The 21,000-nt window shown below is 41.4% G+C and overlaps 1 protein-coding gene across 2 annotated transcripts in view; it reads left to right on the top strand.

The window, feature by feature from the left end:
• The first annotated feature begins 1,298 nt into the window (after positions 1–1,298).
• HOPX (HOP homeobox) overlaps positions 1,299–21,000 on the top strand; it is a 31,618-nt gene continuing 11,916 nt past the window's right edge. The window contains exon 1 of one of the 2 annotated variants that reach the window (XM_032274296.1): positions 1,299–1,508. In XM_032274296.1, coding sequence (XP_032130187.1) covers positions 1,479–1,508 — 30 coding nt within the window. In that variant the 5' untranslated portion in view covers positions 1,299–1,478. Of the gene's footprint in view, positions 1,901–21,000 lie in introns of both variants that reach the window. The other variant, XM_032274298.1, reaches the window with a different exon arrangement.

Genomic DNA, 21,000 nt, shown 5'->3' with positions numbered 1-21,000 from the left:
GTGACCTTGGGAAAGTTATTTAGTCTTTCTGAGTATCAGTTTCCTCATCTGTAAAATGACAGTAATAAAAAACTAACTCAGCCGGGCATGGTGGCTCACAGCTGTAATTCCAGCACTTTGGGAAGTCGAGGCAGGAGGTTCTCTTGAGCCCAGGAGTTTGAGACCAGCCTGGGCAACATGGTGAAACACTGTCTTACAAAAAATACCCAAATTAGCCATGTTTGGTGGTATGTGCCTGTGGTCCCAGGTACTCAGGAGACTGAGGTGGGAGTGGCTAGGAGGTCAAGGCTGCAGTGAGCCAAGATGGTGTCACTGCACTCCAGCCTGGGTGAAAGACAAAAAACAAACAAAAAACCTCCTAGGGTTACTGTGAGGATTACATATTAAATAAACAAATAAATTCTGTAAAGTGCCTTACATGGAGCCTGACACACAGTCAGTCTAACTAGATTATGGGTCATCGCCATTGTCATCGTCATAATAATTTGTGCTGTCATAATAGTAATTTGTGCAATAATAATAATAATAATAATGCAGTGGGTATCAAATGATAAGCAAGACATAGACCCTGCATTCAAGAACTTGTGGCAGCAAGAACCCAGATCTGGCCATAGACAGTCAGAAGTTAGGCAATGAATTAGGCAGCAAACAAAAGAATTCCTCTGGTAACCAAGGTTGGGTTAACCTGGGTCTCTGTCTCTACTCTTTCCCACACATGTTTTATAACCATCAGCCCCTTTTCTAACAGGGAAAGAGATACTCTAAATGAGCGCTGCTCTTCTTTCACATATGGCTACTGTTCCCAAGAGATTCAAGTGGGCTTTTTCTTTCTCCGGTGAAGTGAAAAACATTGGGTGTGGTTATCGGGATGGCGCTTACTGGGTTGTGCTACGAACCAGCAAATGCACACAGATACTCCCAGAGATGATCTCACCAGACCTTGTCTCCCTTCCCTCGTTCCCTCAAAATCATACCCACCTAATAATGTGTTTAGTGCACTGCAATTGAGTAGTAACTCCTGTATCTAGCTAATAAAATAGATAAACATCAAACAGCTGGGTCCTCACACCCACACACATACCCTCGCCTTTAGAAACTTTTCCACGGACGGTCACCCGAGCCCCTGAACTCTCCGTCACACTCTGTATGCATCTTCCCACAGACTTGCTCACACACTGGCTTTGTATTTGCAAGCCCATGGGGAATCTTTCACCTCTCAGACAGGAATTTCATTAACGAAGGGGAAGGGATGGCAAGAGAAAAGCATAGATGCCGGGAAAGAAATGAGAATCATTTTTGAAGGAGACCTAAAATTGTATCATCCTAGCCCAAATCTCTCCCTTTTAACTGTTCTTTATTTGTGCATTCTGTGCCCAAAAGAAAACAACTTTTCATTAATTGGGCAATTGTCCAAACTCTTAACTTGGCATCCAGCCCACAGAGCTGTGAAATCAACCGCACCAGATCTACGCTTTGAAATGCAACATCTAACTGGAAACCCGTTCAAAGTAAGGAGGCGGGTGAAAAGACTCAGGGTCCCTTTTCTCTTGCCCGTCTTCTCTCAGCCACATCTCTCTTATCCGATCTTGGTGAAGAAGCTTGCTTGGCTAGGAGAGAGGTCAAGGATGAGAAGGTAGTGACCAGAAAGTTCCATGAAACTCTCAGAGGTCCCAACCTGAACATCAAACCTGAATAACCAGGAGAGACGTAACCTTGGCATACTTTGAGTCGTCTTCCTCCTGCCCATGCTGCAGGTTTTTCAGGTCCTTGCTCGAGCGTGCACTCACAGGCGTAAACAAACGTGCTCTCGCAGCCTGCGTCAGCCAGCCCCAGCTATTTAAGCAGGCTGGCATCAGCAAGCACAGCTTCCAAACCCAGCACTTGTCTTTGCCTCCTCCACGTAAGTACCTTTCAAAGGTCTGCCTTTTATGCAGAAGAATGAGTTTGTGTAGGAGCTAGACCAAAATACTCTCATTAACCGTATTTGCTCTTCTGTTGGAAAATGGTAGAGGTAAAAGGGAGAATAGGAATGAAAAGCTTACCCCCAAGGAGAAGCCAGAAAATGCTGCTGGGTGTAAGACATCAGCCTCTTATAAACAAATCTGCATGGGGTCGAGGGGAATTTAGAGGAAGGGGTGTCCGTGCTGGTCTTTTGGCCAGCAGGTGAGATGTTTTTCTTTCTCTCTCCTATTTTGGAAAGACAACTTTGAAACCAGCACTTGTGTGACTGTGTCGGATGCCTATGATTTTCTCATTAAGAAGCAGATTATTGTTACTCTACATCGCAGGCTTTTATCCAAAACCCAGACTTAATATCATTTTAAAATATGTTTTGTGTGTGACATAGGGAAGTGAGGGAGGTGTCTCTGGATGGAGAAGTGGCTTGATTCTGAATTTGCAGTGCTGTTTATAGTTACTTCTGGCATTCACAATACTTATTTATAACAACAGAAACATTGTTTTTTTTTTTTTTTTTAGATAAAAAGAGATCCCAGGCTCTGGGGTTTAGAGGAAATATTTGTGGTATCTGAGTGGCATCTAAATATTCAGGGTAAACTGTTAAGTAAAGTGGAGTAAGGTCATTGAATAAAAAGGTACAATCTATTGCATAGTTTAGAGGACAAACTCTTAAAGAAAAGAGGAATGCAAACAGTTCCCATGCAGTGGCACTGCCACGGGACAGGGCCCGGTAGTGTGTTTAGTTAAGTAGGGTTAAGTATAACCAGGGCAGGCAGAGAACAAAATAAAGGTGCTGGAGAGGAGGGAAGGGAGGAGAAGGGAGGATCAGATAGTAAAGGATTTATAATTAGACATCAGAGTCACAAAAAGCAGATAGGAAATTATAAGGAATAGAGCAGGGCATTAATTCCATAGTCTATCCCTTTGTGTCAAGAATCTGGTGAAGCCCAAGGGCCTTTTCCAGGTATTCATTCCCTGCATCCTGAGCCTTTCCCTCCACCCCACACCCTAACCCACATCGTGACTCTCACTTTCTGGACTCCTGGAAGTCCACGCACCCTAAATTAAACTCATGTGCTTATTTTTTAAACTGGGCTGAAGCTGCCGACTGAGGAGTCTCTCCGGAAGTGGTGGGGAGTTAAAAACCTTTAATACGGCAGGCACTTCTTGGCCACGAAACAGTTTTAAGTTCGTGAAGCTCTTATTTCAATCAAGCAAATAATGGGCTGTATCTGAGCAAAGATAAGTTGAGGGCCAAGAGGAAGACAAAAGAAAAAGTGGATCCTATTCTCAAAGAGCTTGAAATCTAAAGTCCAGGGAGATAATTAGAAGTTATATCCTGGCACAAAATAGGATGTGTTAAGTGATTACATATGTATAAAATGATAGAAAATGCAAACTAATCTATAGCAAAAGAAAGACGATCCATGGTTACTTGGGAAGGTAGGGGCAGGAGAAAAAATGGTTGGGGGGATTTCCAAAGGGCACAGGAAACTTTTGGTGTGATGGATATGTTCATTGTGACTGTGACCATTTCTTATATGGGAAGATTAATCAAATTGTATACTTTAAACATTCAGTATTATAACTGATTACCCCCAGCAAACAATACTTTAACAATATAATTTTTACTTTTCTGTCTCTCTCTCTATTTATATATATATATATATATATATATATATATATATATATATATATATACACACAGAGTCTTGTTTTGTCACCAGGTGCCAGGCTGGGGTGGATTGGTGTGATCTCGGCTCACTGCAAACTCCACCTCCCGGGTTCAAGCAATTCTCCTGCCTCAGCTTCCCGAGTAGCTGGGACCACAGGCACGCGCCATCACACCCAGCTAATTTTTGTATTTTTAGTAGAGATGGGGTTTCACCATGTTGGCCAGATGATCTCGATCTCTTGACTTCGTGATCTGCCCACCTCGGCCTCCCAAAATTTTTACTTTTTTGAGACAGGATCTCACTCTATCACCCAGGCTAGAGTGCAGTAAGTACCATGAACTCTGTCACTGCAGCCTCTGCCTCCCAGACTCAAGCAATCCTCCCACCTCAGCCTCCCACTCAGGAGGGACCATAGATGTGTGCCACCACACCCAGATAATTTTTTGTAGAGATGGGGTTTTGCCATGTTGCCCAGGCTGGTCTCAAACTCCTGAGCTTAAGCAATCTACCTGCCTTGGCCTCCCAAAGGGCTGAGATTACAAATGTGAGCCACTGTGCCTCACCAACAACATAATTTTTAAATAAGTAAAAGTGTTTCTAAAACTCAGCCTATGTAACATGCCAAACATAAAAGATGAGTATTTATGGGAAAAATTAATTCAATAAAGCACAGAGACCAGACAGTAAGGATCATAGACTTTTATAGAACTGGGAGACGATTATCTAACCTAGTGTTTGTGGGGCCTGGAGAACTTTAAAATTAAAAAAAATCAGCAACTTGAGTGGGGCACAGTGGCTCAGGCCTGTAACTCCAGCACTTTGAGAGGCCGAGGTGGGTGGATTACCTGAGGTCAGGAGTTCAAGACCAGCTTGACCAACATGGGGAAAGCCCCATCTTTATTATGAATACAAAAACTAGCCTGGGCATTGTGGCAGCTGCCTGTAATCCCAGCTACTTGGAAGGCTGAGGCAGGAAAATCGCTTGTACCTGGGAGACAGAGGTTGCGGTGAGCCAAGATCACGCCACTGCACTGCAGTCTGGGTGACAGAGCAAGACTCTGTCTCAAAAAAAAAAAAAAAAAAAAGTGACTGGGCCCCACCTCTGATCAATTAAATCAGAATCCCCTGGGTGTGCAGCCCTGGCATTGGTTTTTAAAGTTCCCCAGGTGAGTCTAATGTGCAGCTAGGGATGAAAACCAGTGAAATCAAAATCATTCACTTGACAGATAAGGACAGTAAGGCCCAAAGAGAGGATGGGGATGGCCCCATGGCACCTGGCCACCAAGGCTGGGGGGAGGATGAGGCTGGGACGCTCAGGGAACACAGCAACAGAAGCTCAGAGGTAGTAGAGGAAGAGGCTTCTTCTGGGTCCTCAAAGCCACACTCCCAGCTCCTGCTAGGATAGGGTATCCAGCACCTTCCAAGCGAATCCATGGAACCCAGACATGCTCCGGGGCAGCAAGCTAGAAGAATTACTCAGGGCCTCCAAGGTGCATTATTAAAGGATTGTGTTGAGTGAGAAGAGATATTTCAAAACTAAAGCTTCCTTTTGTTCCTTATTAATATCTGGCATAAGCAGAGGATTAGAATTATTGAAAGGAATCTCAGCGTACACACCAGGCACTCTGCTCTGGGGGACAGCCAAGTTGCTCTTTCAAGAAATAGCATGCGTGCGTTCCCAGCATCCGGATGAGTCTATCTGGCAGTACAGGGTCCTTTAATTAGGACTTCCAGGTCAGGCCCAGGCAAAAGCATGAGTGGGTGAAGTTCGTCTTTGTGACTTCTGTCCTTCCTGTCTACGGCTCTTGAGCTCTCTCTCAGCACCTGTATGGGTGCAGGTGTTGGTTCAGAGGTGTCTGTGCGACCACAGAGCCTCACTGGCTCCACGCTGGCTGTGTTTCCAATGGGTCCTCATCTCCCCTTCAATCCAAATGTGGCACTTTCCAGGTCTCATTCTCTCAGGGCTTGTTTTATCCATCACTGGAAAACTAATTAAATGTATGATGTTAACAGACAATAATTGTTTAATGAATTATGTCCCTCCTTGGTATATTAAGTAGGTTCCAGCAAGATCACATATCTAGGAGTTCTTTGAAATGTTATGTAAATATAGGTACTATTTGAATTTTAAAATGGGGCAATCAGGAGAATCAAAGTTTTATGCAAAATGTATCCTCCTATTGGTCAGAATTCCAAGCAACTTGCTGGGGAAGAAAATACCAAGATTGTGGGTTTTCAGTATAATTTTTCAAACCATATCCAGTAGACAACCATCTACAGATTGTGGGCACTGTTAGATTTCTTCTTCTGAATTAGTCCATTCTTTATCAATGCAGTCGAACTCATCAGAAGTAGCTGTATTTCCTGAGTCTTTCTGAAAAATGGAGAGCCACCTTAAGGTTACTATAATGGAGACAGAATGTCAAGAAATTCTGCTGATAGGGATTTTAAAATATTACCTGCTTCTTTCTTGGGAGCGGAAGGCTGGCACCAGCAGAGCAGCATGGCTAGTCTTAGCGGCCAGGAGCCTCATTCTCTGGGGACCCAGTTTTGCAGCTGGGGCAGGTCCCCTCACCAAGTTAATGTGGCTGTGGACCCATTCCAGTACTTTTGTCCCATTTGAAAACCAAATTGCTGCAGCTCTTGAAAGCAAGTGGCAGCTGCCTGTGGCCAGTCCTGCCTCTGAAGAGGGGCGTGGCCGGGTGTGTAATTAGCATCTCTTCTGGGGAGGCAGAGTCTGCAGGCAGTTGGAGCCCAAAGCAGCCTGTAGCCAGAGGACACATTTTGGGAGCAGCAGTGGGGAGGAGAGGGAGAAGGCGAGCTCCATCCTGAGCCCCTGGGAGCCCTGGCACTCTAGCTCTGGGGAAAGGATTAGGCCATTGGCATCAGGGTAGCAGTCAACACCAGTTTAATGTCCCTGTTTGGAAGGCAAATGCTTTTTCCTGTTATTGGGAGTTTCTCCAAAATTTAAGAACAAAGAAAAATGAATGACAAATTTTCATGACTGATAAAACAAGTTTGTATGACTGATAGAATTTCTTCCTTCCTTGGATGACTTTTCTTTCAACATTTCCCCTTCATCTTCATTTCCAAATTCTCTCATTATACAATGACTTAGGTCAAGAGGTCACTTGGACATTTTAAGGCTGTATTATGACCTAACAGCTTAATTTCTGGATGCTGTTGATGGCTTCCTTAGAATTTTTGTTGTTGTTGAGATGGAGTTTCACTGTCACCCAGGCTGGAGTGCAGTGGCACAATCTTGGCTCACTTCAGCCTCTGCCTCCCAGGCCCAAGCCATCCTTCCACCTCAGCCTCTAGAGTAGCAGGGACCATAGACATGCACCACCACCCCTGGCTAATTTTTTGTTGTTTTGGTAGAGACAGGGTTTCACCATGTTGCCCAGGCTGGTCTCAAACTCCTGAGCTCAAACGATCTGTCCACCTTGGCCTCCCAAAATGCTGGCATTGGAGGTACGAGCCACCGCACTCAGCCGGTTTCCTTCAACTTTTAAAACGTCAAATGAATAGGGACAGTGGACAGGGCTAAGGAAAGAGGACATTGTTGGCAGAGGGTGACCTGTGGCTTGGAGTGGTTTATAAAGCAGTAACCTGCCCTTTTAAAAACCAACACCTGAGGATCCCGAAGCAGCCCCTGTGTTGTCCTGGACCACAACCATCCTGCACACTCCTTGGGGCATCACCTGGCAGTGGGGAACAGGTTCGACAGAGGGGCAACAAGCCCGATGCTGCAAACAGAAGGCTCATGTCTCCTGGCGCAGGAGGTGCATGTGTCTGCTGTCTTCCCGGGCCAGGGCCCTGATGTGTTTTTGGCTTTCCGGTGTTGTTGAGTTTGAACACACAGTGCAGCCAAGCAGGTGCAGGTTAGGCTCTCCTTTTTAGGTGCTGGGAAAGTGCCTACCACTACCTTTTGCAATATGCTGAACAATCTTCCCCAGAACTCCAGGCTGAGCTATCTCCTCCCAGGGAAGCAGAGGACAAGTCTGTCCTCTGAAGGAATCTGGGTCCTATTTTCTCAGCTGTAATGGAATTTTTAAGCAGCTGTGAGCCTGAAAGATTCATTGTCCCAGTGGAATTATTAATAGCACCCCCTTTTACTCTAAAAAATACCTGACCTGAGCAATAAACTATATGGTCATCTGTGAGTGCAATCCATGACGATTCAAGATCATAAAGTGACTTGCTGGGAATCTCAGGATAAGTTGGTGTCTGAGCTGGCTCTTGAACCCAGGCAGCCCCAGGCCTCGTTCTGACCTCTGTACCAAGTCATTTACTCTCCCTGTGACTCAGGGTTCCTGCGGGAAGCATTGTATCCCTCCCGCCCAGGCTGAGAACTCGTATGTTTATGTTGGCTAAACCAAAAAGAAGTTCGGTATAAATGTCGGTAGTTCAAGGAATTGTTTATCACAAGATCAGATTACTCTGATATTTGCTTCAGGCTCTTATTAGCTCATGGCCATATTTAGGTAGCAATAGAAGCTCTTCTAAATGTAAAAAAGTTAGCTGGGCATGGTGGTTTGTGCCTATAATCTCAGCAGTTTGGGTGGCAGAGGTGGGAGGACTGCTTGAGCCTCATTGTTGCATTTTTTTTTTTTTTTTAATTAGCCAGACGTGGCAGCGCACACTTGTAGTTTTAGCTGTTTGGGAGACTGAGGTGGGAAGATTGCTTGAGCCCAGAAGTTTGAGGCTGCAGTGAGTTATGATCATGCCACTGCCCTCCAGTCCAGACAACAGAGCAAGACTCCATCTCTAAAATAAATAAATAAAAAGTAGAGAAGTTGATTTTACCCATCTCCACATAATTTCTTGTAATTTGCTTCTGGTAGTTTTGATAAAATGTGACCTAACATGAAAACTCTGCCAGACTTTTTACAAATGATCTATTCTGTCCTTGTATGTTTAGAACAAAATGAAACAAAAACTTGATGCAGACATCGATTGGTTGTGATTTCTTACAACCAGTGTATACTGGGCAGGAAGCTAGCGGCAGCCATTCTGGCTGTTCGATCTAGTCATTCCATCTAGGATCATGAGGAAAATTTCCTGGATTCTTAAGGTCATGAGAGATCTGCTTAGGTAGTCTAATCATTGTTGCTGATGTGTTTTTATTTTCTTCCTGTGTGGCTTCTCCCCAAGGAAATGTACATAAACAACCCTCCTTAGCATTGACATCCCCATCAACCCTTTCCAAATTTTCAGTTTGCTGGCACCCAAGAGCGAAATCTGTTTTACAAAAAACTTTAATTCAGTCGCTAATATTGAATTCAATAACTAACGTTGGAAGTATCTATTACTTTATTATATATGCCCTACCCTCTTCCTGGGAAGTAGATTACCATCTTTGGAGATGACTGGAACTGGGATTTATGAAGCAGGAATGAAGAAAGCAGGAGCTACCCCTATTTTCATTAACACATTGTACCTGGTTCAGGGGTCCACAGTTGAAAAGAGAGGAGAGTCCTTGAAAGTAACTCAACAGTTAAACAATAGTTGACTAAACAATAGTAAAATAGTAAAATTAGGCTCATGCCTGTAATCCCAGCACTTTGGGAGGACGAGGCAGGCGGATCACCTGAGGTCAGGAGTTCAAGACTAGCCTGGCCAAGATGGTGAAGAGAGATAGGAGTCTCTACCAAAAATCCAAAACTTAGCTGAACATGTTGGTGCGTGCCTGTAATCCAGCTACTCAGGAGGCTGAGGCAGGGGAATTGCTTGAACCAGAAAGTGAAGGCTACAGGGAGCTAAGATCACAGCACTGCACTCCAGCCTTGGTGACAGAGTGAGACTCTGCCAAAAAAAAAAAAAAAAAAAAATCAGATCTATAAGGAACAGCAGAAAGACCTGATGTGATTTATCTTGGACAAGAGAAAGCTACAGAGCCATTGAATGATGGTATTGAAAATCATGGAAGGAGGTCATGGAGATCAATGACCTTTTGAGGAAAAGGTTTTAAGCCCAAGGGTTGCGGGGGCTGCACTATAAAGGACATTAAATAAGCCATGAAGTATTCTTTCATTATACAAAAAATATGGTGGAAAGAATTAAGTATACCTGAAAGATGGGGCAGTCCATCAATCTTTTAATTTTTTAAGCCTTTTTGTTTGTTTGTCTTTAGGCCTATGATGAGTTCACATAGTCCTAAATTAATGGCATACACGCCCCCTCTTAGGTTTTATAACTCATTCCATTTCTCCTGCTCTCCCACTCTCCCTCCTTTCTCTCTTTCTTTTCACTGAGCACTATAATTTTAAGGTCTGTCTATGTTCTTGATGATATTTCTAATGCATGATGATCAATAGTCTGTTAATTGTATGTATCTTTCACTTATTAACTCCTCCAGTAATGGACATCTCTCTTGCCTCCAATTCTCTGAAATGATGCCGTAATGAATATTCTCATGTATATGTTCTACCACCCTTTAGATCTGGTTGGTGGGAAATAGAGGAAGGGAAAGGAGTGGGCTAGAAGGCTTATGTTTTCTTTACACAATATGGAATATTGAACTGTCCATGATAAAAGGAGACATAACGTAACCAGTTCTGGTTTAGGATTTCAAACATTTAGAAGTTTCTACAGGTTCCCTTGTACTTTAATAAGAGATTGAGTGACAAATAGTTTTCTGGAACTAAAAGAGCACTATCTTCAGTAATCTCCCTTCTCAATATAATTTTCTTTTCTTTCTTTCTTTATTTAAATTTTTTTTAGCCAATCAGGCCAGGTGAAGTGGCTCGCACCTGTAATTTCAGCACTTTGGGAGGCTGAGGTGGGTGGATCACCTGAGCTCAGGAGTTCAAGACCAGCCTGGCCAACATGGTGAAAATTTGTCTCTACTAAAAATACAAAAGTTAGCCAGGCATGGTGGTGCATGCCTGTAGTCCCGGCTACTCGGGGGGCTGAGGCAGGAGAACTGCTTGAGCCCGGCAGGCAGAGGTTCAGTGAGCCAATATCAATGCCACTGCACTCCAGCCTGGGTGGCAGAGAGAGACTCCATCTCAAATAATAATAATAATAATAATAATTTTTTAGCCTGTCAAATTTAGCAGTGTGGAGTTGCATTCAATGTCATTTTCTTTTCTTTCATTCTCTCTTTTTTTTTTAGACAAAGTTTTGCTCCATCACCCAAGCTGGAGTGGAGTGGCACCATCTCAGCTCACTGTAACCTCCACCTCTTGGGTTCTAGCTATTCTCATGCCTCAGCCTCTAGAGTAGCTGGGATTACAGGCGTGTGCCACCACCTCTGGCTAATTTTTGTATTTTTAGTAAAGACGGGGTTTCTCCATGTTACCCAGGCTGGTTTCAAACTCCTGGCCTCAAGTGATACTCTCGCCTCGGCCTCCAAAAGTGCTAGGATTACAGGCATGAGCCACTGCGCCCAGCCAAATGTCATTTTCTTAAACTTGACTTTATCGAACTAGAAGTATTTTACTTCTCGATATTGGTCATTGATTACCCAGAGAAAGCAAATGAAATGTTCTAAGAAATCTTATTAGTCATGAGGTTGAGTAAAGTTTCTAAAATGTTTTGCCATTTTAATGATTGTAAAACCTGATGTCATTCAGTTGCCCAATTATATCCTGAGTCACTGGGAATGCTATATTAGAACCTTAATAATGGTACCTTGTATTTAGTTAGTGTTGATAATTTATAGGGCCATTCATAAACATAATCCATCTCATTGAATCCTACAGCACTGTGTGATAGGTGGGGCAGGATAATACCTTCAATAGTAAATGAAGAAATGGAGGTCTAAAGCAATTAAGAAAGTTGTCCAAAGTTACTTGGAGACTATGTAATAGAGCTGGCAAGAGACTCCGGGTCTTCTGAAGCTTCACTGAGTCTCTTTCTGCAGTATCATGGCTGATGCTCAGAGAAGCAATCTATTGTAGATTCAAAGCTATTCCCTGAGCTGGACATTCTAGCATATCTCTGTCCTTTTCAATTATTTCATGGCGTTAATGAGCCGGCTAAAGCTGCTATTTGTCCTATTAGCTGAACACCTGCTCATCAAAACTACTCAACTGGGGAAAAAAATCAGGTCCATACCACTGAGTAGCATGGCCACAAGCAGCATGGGTGACTGGACTTTGGCATAATTTGGAGCTCTGCAAGGTACCAGCTGTGGATCATTTTATCCGTGACCTAATTATAGTCATAAAATAAGAATGGTAGTTGGACCATTAAAATAATAATCTATTAATATATATTTGTGCAAAGAGACAATTCCATTCTCCCAAAGACTATTTTCTGGACTTTTCAAAATACACACCTAACCTGAGGAAGTTCTGCCTATTTGCATTAGACAGGGCACAATGGCCTAAGGAAAGGCATAGGATTGGGCAGCTTAAAAATCTACTGATGGGGTATGAGCAACACCATGCAGGTCTCTAATGTATCTGACTATGGAATTTGAGCTCAGGCAAAAATACTGTAGACCCAGCATATATTTTCAAAAAAACCAATCATGATGTCACATCTGCAGAATTACAAATGAACAGTTCTTTTCAGAGTGAGGCACTGGGAATGAGAACATTTTTAGAAATCACATTTTAATGTTCTAAGTGATCGGATGTCTACAGAGCAATATGACAGTTTTATCTACTTGATTCTCCATTGCGTGTGTAGCTTATCAGTATTTGATTTTTATTTATTTATTTATTTATTATTTTTTGCACCCAGGCTGGAGTGCAATGGCGCGATCTCGGCTCAACCTCTGCCTCCCAGGGTCAAGCAGTTCTCTTGCCTCAGCCTCCTGAGTAGCAGGGATTACAGGAGCCTACCACCATACCTGGATAAGTTTTATATTTTTAATAATGACAGAATTTCACCATGTTGGTCAGGCTGGTCTTGACCTCCTGATCTCAGGTGATCTGCCTGCCTCAGCCTCCCAAAGTGCTGGGATTACAGGTGTGAGCCACCACGCCTGGCCTAATTAGATTTTTTAAAAATACAAGACTGATTTCTACCATCAGCATTTAAGTTTCTGAGCACCCTTCCTCTTCCATGCAACAAATACATCTCCTTATCCTTCAGTGTATTGAGCTAGTTAATATTCTCCCGAACAAAACATCAGAAGTTAAATGGGCAACCAAAAATTAATAACATACTTCAAAACACAAAAGGAATATTTATTCGCTGTTATTTAAACTTATTTGGGCCATTTTTCCTCTCTACAAACTATTTAGAAAGTTGATCCTTTTGTTATTTGCTTCCAAGCTTAGTAGTACACATTTCTCTTCTGGTTTAAAGGTTATCTTTAGAAAATATTGAGACTTTTCCCCCATATCAGAAATCTATTTGCCTCATTTATTGATGTATTAGGACAATAGACATTGTCAAAGAGATTTGATAATTCAACTTGTTTGACTAATCTGCCCCCTTCTCTATTATCTGGTTTGAAAAGCCCTGAGCGCGTGGCTGTGCCCCACAGAAATCTCTAGAACAAAGTGTTTTTGTTTCTCTGTTTATATTTGATCACGGGACTGACTCTGTTGGAGATGTAATGGATATTCGCACTTTCTAAGCATCAGCACAACCATAGCGACAATAACCAAAGCAGGCAGAGGCCCAAGCACAACTCAGTCTACCAGACAGATTCCTACCCTACGTATTCAAAGTGCAATAAAAATGAAAGATCAAGAAATTTGAAGCTAAAATGTTTCCTCTTCCCTTTAACCATAGAGCTGCAACAGTATGTGTTTTTAAGAGTACAAAACAGCCTCCTGTTCATTACTGTGGTTAAGTATATGTTGTTCTGTCCTCCAAGACCCTAACAGATCTGCATTTTGCTAATCTATAACAGCAGTAGCAGTACCTAGGATCAACAGGAGCATTTTTACTATTCTGTACCTAAGTGAGACATTTAACATTTTATGTATAATAAGGGGACCAGATGTCCAGGTTTGCCTGGGACACTTCTGATGTATGCCTGTTGTGCTGGTTTAATGGACACATTCCACCTGCCTACAGGTGGACCTGTACACACCTGTACCTGGCTACATCGAAGTCGCACTATAAATCTGTACAGTCCTCAACAGTTCCTTGAAACCCTCTTCAATATCTGCACCAAAACCTCATTTCCCTAAGCAAGATTTTAATTCAAACTACATTTTCTTAAGTATTTTATTTTAAATAACTTATTAAATTTCATCAGGATATTTCAATAGGATCATTTTCTACTTTTTTCCATTACAGATATAAAGCATTTTAGTATATAAATAATCTTTAGTGGGTTAGCCTGGGATCCTGTCTACAACTTATAATATTCTTTCTTGAGAAAACTTTCTCTGAATTCATAACATTCATTGTAGAGCTAGACTAGACCTTTAGGAAAGCAACCTGTTTACAAAATGGAGGACTCCTATCAGGAGATTATGGAAATGGAATTGCCTTCTTTCGTTTGCTCATTATTTCTACGAATATAGACTAAATACTCCACTTATTTCATAGTACATTCAAAGAAGAAACCTGAGGTTTTATGAGCATCTTTGACCATTTCCCCAGGTTTCCATATACAAGATTACAACACGAGTTGGGCTATCAGTGAAAAGAACTCAGTGCATATGCAGAGTTTTATGTCCAGGGTTGACTAATGATTCATTCGCTGCGGGAAGTCATTCACAGACACCCTTTCCTCCAATAGCTTTTCATAATATCTTCCTGTTTCCAGTAAGTGGCTACAGAAAGCCTGGACCACTGAGAGATTTGTTTCAACATTTCAGGAGGATCCTTAATTCAACAAAACTCTGTACCTCTAGGGATTAAGTGGTAGCAATCATCAGTAAGCTCCAGCTGGTCTGGTTGAAGCCAGCCTTTCTATTCTATGAGGTGGTGTAACTTTTCTTGTTTGTATTCTGTATTATTCACATAATGCCATCTTTCAATGATGTCTGCACCAATTAAAGAAGAGCAAATGAGAAGGAAAGCCAGCCTGGCTGGTGGTGCCAGTGGTTTTAACTGAAATCACTGGCTAATTCATTGAGTTAGGGCAGAACCATGTGTGGTCACCAACACTGAGAAACATGCCACAGGGAGGGAAACACTCAGACTGGTCCCACCCCATGGGGAGCCAGGGCAGACACAAGGCACTGCCTTCCTTCTATTCTATTGTTTGAGCCAGCTGGCTCCATTGCCCCTTTTACCACAACTTCCCATCAAGGATCTGCTGTCTGCGGAGCTATTTGGTGCAAAGAGGAAAGATTAGGAACATGGATGCAGAAGTTAGATTTTCTGGGTTTGGTCTCTGCTCTATCACATACTAGATTTGTGATTTGGAGAAAACTGTATCCATCTCCTTGGGAAAGGTATATAGGTTTCCATCTATATAAGTGTCTACATGTGTAAAATGAAAATTATAAGAACACATAGCGTTGCTGCTCCTCTGATGATAAAATGAATGAATGCATCTAAGGCACTTAGACAGGACCTGGCACATAGTAATTATTCAATAAATATGTTGTTGCTGTTTTTATAATAACAGAGGATGGGTTTCTGTAGGTGATTCAGCAATAGGAATCAACTCTGAGTTGTTTGGGGGCACTGAGGATGGTATCAAAAGGCTAGAGAGTTATTTTCTCCAATTTTACATTTTGGCTAGTCCTTGTTGAACACAGAGCAGTCTTGTACCAAGTTATCCTAAATCAAGTCATGTCAAATGCCATTGGTTAGGTTCTGTTCAACGGGCATCCAAGGAGCACCTGTTAAGTACCAGACTCTCCTAATGAATACTGGGGAGATTTAAATGTGTAAGAAATGACACAGCCCCCATAGGAGAGCATATAATTTAATGGGGAAGACAGGCCCATGAACAAATTATTTCAAAACAATTTCAGCCAGGTGCAGTGGTTCATGCCTATAATCCCAGCACTTGGGGAAGCCAAGGCATGAGGACCGTGCTGAGCTCAGGAGTTTGAGACCAGCCTGGGCAACATAGCAAGATCCCATCTCTACTAAAAATAAAGAAAATCAGCTGGGGGTGGTGGGGCTCACATGCAGTCCCACCTACTCAGGAGGCTGAGGTGGGAAGATCTTTTGAGCTCTGCGGTTGAGACTGCAGTGAGCCATGACTGGGCCATTGCACTCCAGACTGGGTAACAAAGCAAGACCCTGTCTCCAACAAAACACACAAAGAATTTCCATTACTCTCTTAGGCCATGACAATCTCAAAAAATTGACTCACCAGTTTATAAAATATTTGTTCCTGCTTGTTATCAATTTCCTCACTACTCATCTTCTGTCCTATTAATGTCTCCTCACTAACAGATGAGAGAGGATAAACTGGGGAGTGGTAGTGAGGACAGAGCAGAGAAATTATTATTTTAGTGAAAATGCTAACAACTACATACAAACCAATGCACAGTGTACAAGTACATAATGAGAAAATATGCATAAGACATCACATCCCTCCCTGCCGTGCCATTCTTGAGCAAATCCATGCAGGGATACATTTTATGATCAAGCAACATATACGACATTTGACTTTTTTAAAGGGGTCTAATTTCAACCATTGTGCTTCAACATTCCAGAAAGACAACAGATTGTAACCCAGAAGGAATGAAATTTATAAGCTCTTCCTCTACCGGTTTGCCACCCAGGGAATACTTTACTAAAATCCTAACTCATAGCTATTTAAAGAACAGTAATATCAGGCCGAGCATGGTGGCTCATGCCTGTAATCCTAGCACTTTGGGAGGTTGAGGTGGTGGGATCACTTGAGGTCAGGAATTTGAGACCAGCCTGGCCAACATGGCAAAACCCCATCTTTACTAAGAAAAACAAAAAAAATTAGCCGGGAGTGGTAGCACATGCCTGTAATCCCAGCTTCTAGAGAGGCTGAGGCAGGAGAATCACTTGAACCCAGGAGGTGTAAATTGCAGTGAGCTGAGATCACATCATTGCACTCCAGTCTGGGCAACAGAGTGAGACTCCATTTCAAAAATTAATAATATCTTCTGAGCAAGCACTTTACAGTTGAGAGACATGTTCCCTATAATAACATCATAAGAACTTTACTAGAAAGCTGTGAACTAGGCAGAGGCAGACATTGTTATATTCCTTCTTTACATAAATGAAATGGAGGCTGGAGAAAGTGACATTTCAGGTAATTAGTACTGAATACTTCTCATTATTTGACCTTCTTTCTATATTAATTCCAATTTCATTTTGTTCTTAATTCTGCCATGTTTCTAAAACAGAGTGTGGTTCCTAAGGCAAGAAGAAAGCCAACCTAGAAAGGAGGACCTGGGAAATACAAAGCTGGTTTAGCAATCACATAGAGCACCTATAAAAGCACACACCATATATGCAGAACTGAAAAATCTAAAAAGACAGCACTTTGTATTTTTAAGAGATGGGTTAACTACTGAGACATATACCATCCCGTAGCAGGGCTGAAACATCAAAAACCAAACCTGATGACACCTTGACCTGACAAAACTTGCAGGAATAAGAGGTACTTAGGAGGGTGTGGTCACTGGTGACCAGTGGGAATGGCATGAATTCAAGTATAGTTGTCATCTCTGTCTTCCTGCCTCATCAAGTCAAGTGCAGCATGTTCTAGGAGAACAGCATGCTTGCTTGTCCTGAATTAGCAAGTGGTTCGGTATGTACCTGTAACTGCTACATGAGGTCAAAAGTTAAGAGCTCAGACTTTACAGAACAAAGGAACAACCTGCACAAATTGTCTGCATGTCAATGGACTCTTGTGAAAAATGGAATCAGGACAAAACTTGAAAGCTTTCATTATCTTTATTGCCTTATGGCAAGTAGATGTTAGGGCTTTTAAAGAGATGCATAGAAGTCTGAAAGAATGCCGCCCCAGTAGCCAAGGTCATGAAGCAGGAGAAGGTTGACAATAGCCTATCCCCCAGTGAGAAAGAAAACACTGGCTGCCTCCAGTCCCAACTCTTCACTAAAGGGACACATGATGATTAAGTTAGAGCTTTAAGATTCAAATAGGTGATTTGGTGATAGCTTAGAACCTCTGATATCAGTAGGCACAAGAAGAATGTATTTGCGGGGCTGGCACAGTGGCTCATGCCTGTACTCCCAGCACTTTGGGAAGTGGAGGCAGGCAGATCACTTGAGGTCAGGAGTTCGAGACCAGCCTGGCCAACATGGCAAAACCCCGTCTCTACTAAAAATACAAAAATTAGCAGTAGTGGTGGTGTGCACCTGTGATCCCAGCTTCTCAGGAGGCTGAGGTAGGAGAATCGCTTTTACTAGGGAGGCAGAGGTTGCAGTAAGCCAAGATCACACCACTGTACTCCAGCTGGAAAACAGAGTGAGACTCCATCTGAAAAAAAAAAAAAAAAAGAAAATAATATATTTGGATGAATAAATCAATCTTGATGCTTATGAAATCAAGAGCCTTTGCTGCTACAGCTAGAATAAAAGGTAGAATTCTGAGTCTTTCTCTGATGCTGTAGACAAATTAATGTTTTTTAAAGAAACCTGAAAACAGAACTAATTCCATTCTGATTTCTAAGCGAGGATTGTGAGAGAAATGATAATAACTAATATCAAACTACTTTTGAACTGGCTGTCAGCTGTCTAAACATTTAAGCACATTATTTGAATTTACATGTATATCCTTTTTTAAACCCACAGCCTAAGAGTTTTCTGTTACACTTTTTTCATTTTTCTTTTATACTTTCTGTCCATCTCTCCCTTATTTCCTCTTCTTTAATTGGTCATTTTCAATCTATCTCTGTGGTTCATTTGGAGACTTTGATATTTACTTTTGTGGGAGGGATCAATAATACGGCTAACATATTTTAAAGTGCAAAATCAAATCCTGACTCCCAGGAGTTCTGTAGAAGGGGAAATGGTAACATTTTTAGCATGACACAGACAAAAGGTCTTAGTAATTAGTTTTCCATACATTTTATTTGTATTGTTCTTGGTGACCAATGGAAATAACTGGGCTAGCCTGGAAACAGCATCCATAACTCTCACAAAATACCTCCACTCCCCTTTTGGGCTGCAACGGGAAATACTTCTACACAGTAAACAGCAAACATGTGGAAACTTTTAGCCCCAAGATGTCATGCAGGCTGAAAACATAAATAGCTTCAAGAAGGCGTAGATACTATTCATGGATAAAAAGAATACAAAACAACTTTGGCAAAAACTAACTTTGACCTACATGTGTTGATGAGGATTTGGAGCAAAGGAAATAGTATACACTGACGGTCAGGGGGTAGTTTTGTTCAACAACTTTACAAAACAAGTTGATATTATATTGTAAAGCTAGACAGCACACACCCTATAAACCAGCAGTTCTACCTCTACTGTATATCCTAGAGAAATCCTCATGGGCTTCAGAAGGCATGTACAAGGATGTTCAGAGAGGCAATGTTCAAACAGAAAAAAAAAAAAAAAAAAAACCCAGAAACAACCTAGAGCTCCACCAGTAGGAAACGACATCTACTACATAAATTGTATATTCACGAAATGGAAACAGCATTGAATATGAATGAACTTCTCTATACACAGAATGTGGATGAGTTTTGGAAACACTGTTAAGTGAAAAAAGCAATTTATAGAAAAATTATATATGGTATGACACCATTTTTGTACAAATGAAGAGCAAAACTAAAAAAAAAAAAGGTTCTCTTAGGGATCTATACATATGTGATAGGAATAATTTAAAGGGCAGTGGCATACCTGCAATCCCAGCTATTCGGGAGACTGAGACCTGAGGATCACTTGAGCCCAGGAGTTACAGTGAGCTATGATTGCACCACTGCACTCCAACCTGAGGGAGACAGTAAGACCCTGTCTCTAAAAATTAAACTGAAATGAAAGGCAAAGGAATTATTAATACAAAATTCAGAATTGTGTTTTTTTCTGGGGGCAGGTCAGCAAGGGGATGGGACTCAGGGAGAAGAATAGATAGCTTCCATAGTCTTGGTAATGCTTTAATTCTTAAATTGAGTGAGGTTCACAAGTGTTTATTTAATTAATTTATGCTTCATAACTTACATGTACATTACATCTATCCACTTGATACCTAAAAGTGTTTGCATGAAAAATGAAAATATTTACTTCCCTAATCTTCTAAGTAGTCTTGGAAAACAACTCTCATACTTTTCCAAAAATGTTATTTGGTATCAATAATCAAATAAAACTTTAAGCAAGGTGGACCAGCTGATCTGATTGAGGACATTTTTATATAGGGAAAATTTTTTTTCAAATCCCAAAGTAATAAATGCTTATTATCGAAAATTTGAAAAAGCAGAAAAATATAAAGAAGAAAATGTTTTAGATTATCCATAGTTACACGTAGATATAACCCACTGTTAGCATTTTGTGGGATTTCTCTCCAGTTTTCTAAAATATGTAAAATTGAAATCAATAGAGCATTTTAAAATGCATTTTCCTATTTAGATTTGGATCTTGTTCCCGTAAAGGTAGCTGTGATGCTATGTATTTGGGATGTATTCAGAGGAATGTTCAGTTCTAAGTTCTATTAAATATGTTTGGTGCGTAAATAATAATTTAAATTTTAGCATTTCCCTCATTGGGAAACTTAAGGAGTTAGAGAACAATCATACTTAAGATTGCCAAATCTTTTCCATTGGGATTTCTGGCTTCTAAGTCATTTACTTGAAATATGTGTGATGAAGTGGAAGGAGTTTTCCTTCTGATGATTTGCTTTCTTAAACTCTGATCTCAACACATGAATGCATGAGTGATCTCAACACAGAATGCATATTTCTGAAAGGTTTTTAAAAGTGTTTTATTTCATTTCTGAACTTTTTTCTTTTGCTAATTTATAATTTTGAAGGTATTTTCCCCATTTCTGACCACATATACAAAAGATTAATGGCATTAGGTTTAAATTAGTCACTCCAATATCTACTTCTTTTTTTTTTTTTTTTGAGACAGAGTTTGCTCTTGTTGCCCAGGCTGGAGTGCAATGGCACAATCTCAGCTCACCACAACCTCCGCTTCCGGGTCTCAAGGAATTCTCCTGCCTCAGCCTCCCGAGTAGCTGGGATTAGAGGCATGTATCACCATGCCCCACTAATTTTGTATTTTTAATAGAGACAGGGTTTCTCCATGTTGGTCAGGCTGGTCTCGAACTCCCAACCTCAGGTGATCCTCCCGCCTCGGCCTCCCAAAGTGCTGGGATTACACTCATGAGCCACCACATCCAGCCTCCAATATCTACTTCTAAAAGCTTATTCTTTTAAAACAACTTCAACCTACCATCTACTTAAATGTTAAGATGATATACAGCATTAGAGCAGGCATAAGGCATAAGAATATGTATGATTGATTTTAATGATTAAGTTGCAAATCTTTTAAGAGCTGAAATACTTTTTGTGTCTCTCCTGTGCAA

This window comes from Sapajus apella, unplaced genomic scaffold, assembly GCF_009761245.1.
Source record: "Sapajus apella isolate SASKATOON/1434 unplaced genomic scaffold, GSC_monkey_1.0 scaffold5, whole genome shotgun sequence".
NCBI classification, from domain to species: domain Eukaryota; kingdom Metazoa; phylum Chordata; class Mammalia; order Primates; family Cebidae; genus Sapajus; species Sapajus apella.
This window is presented reverse-complemented; position numbering and strand designations above follow the sequence as displayed.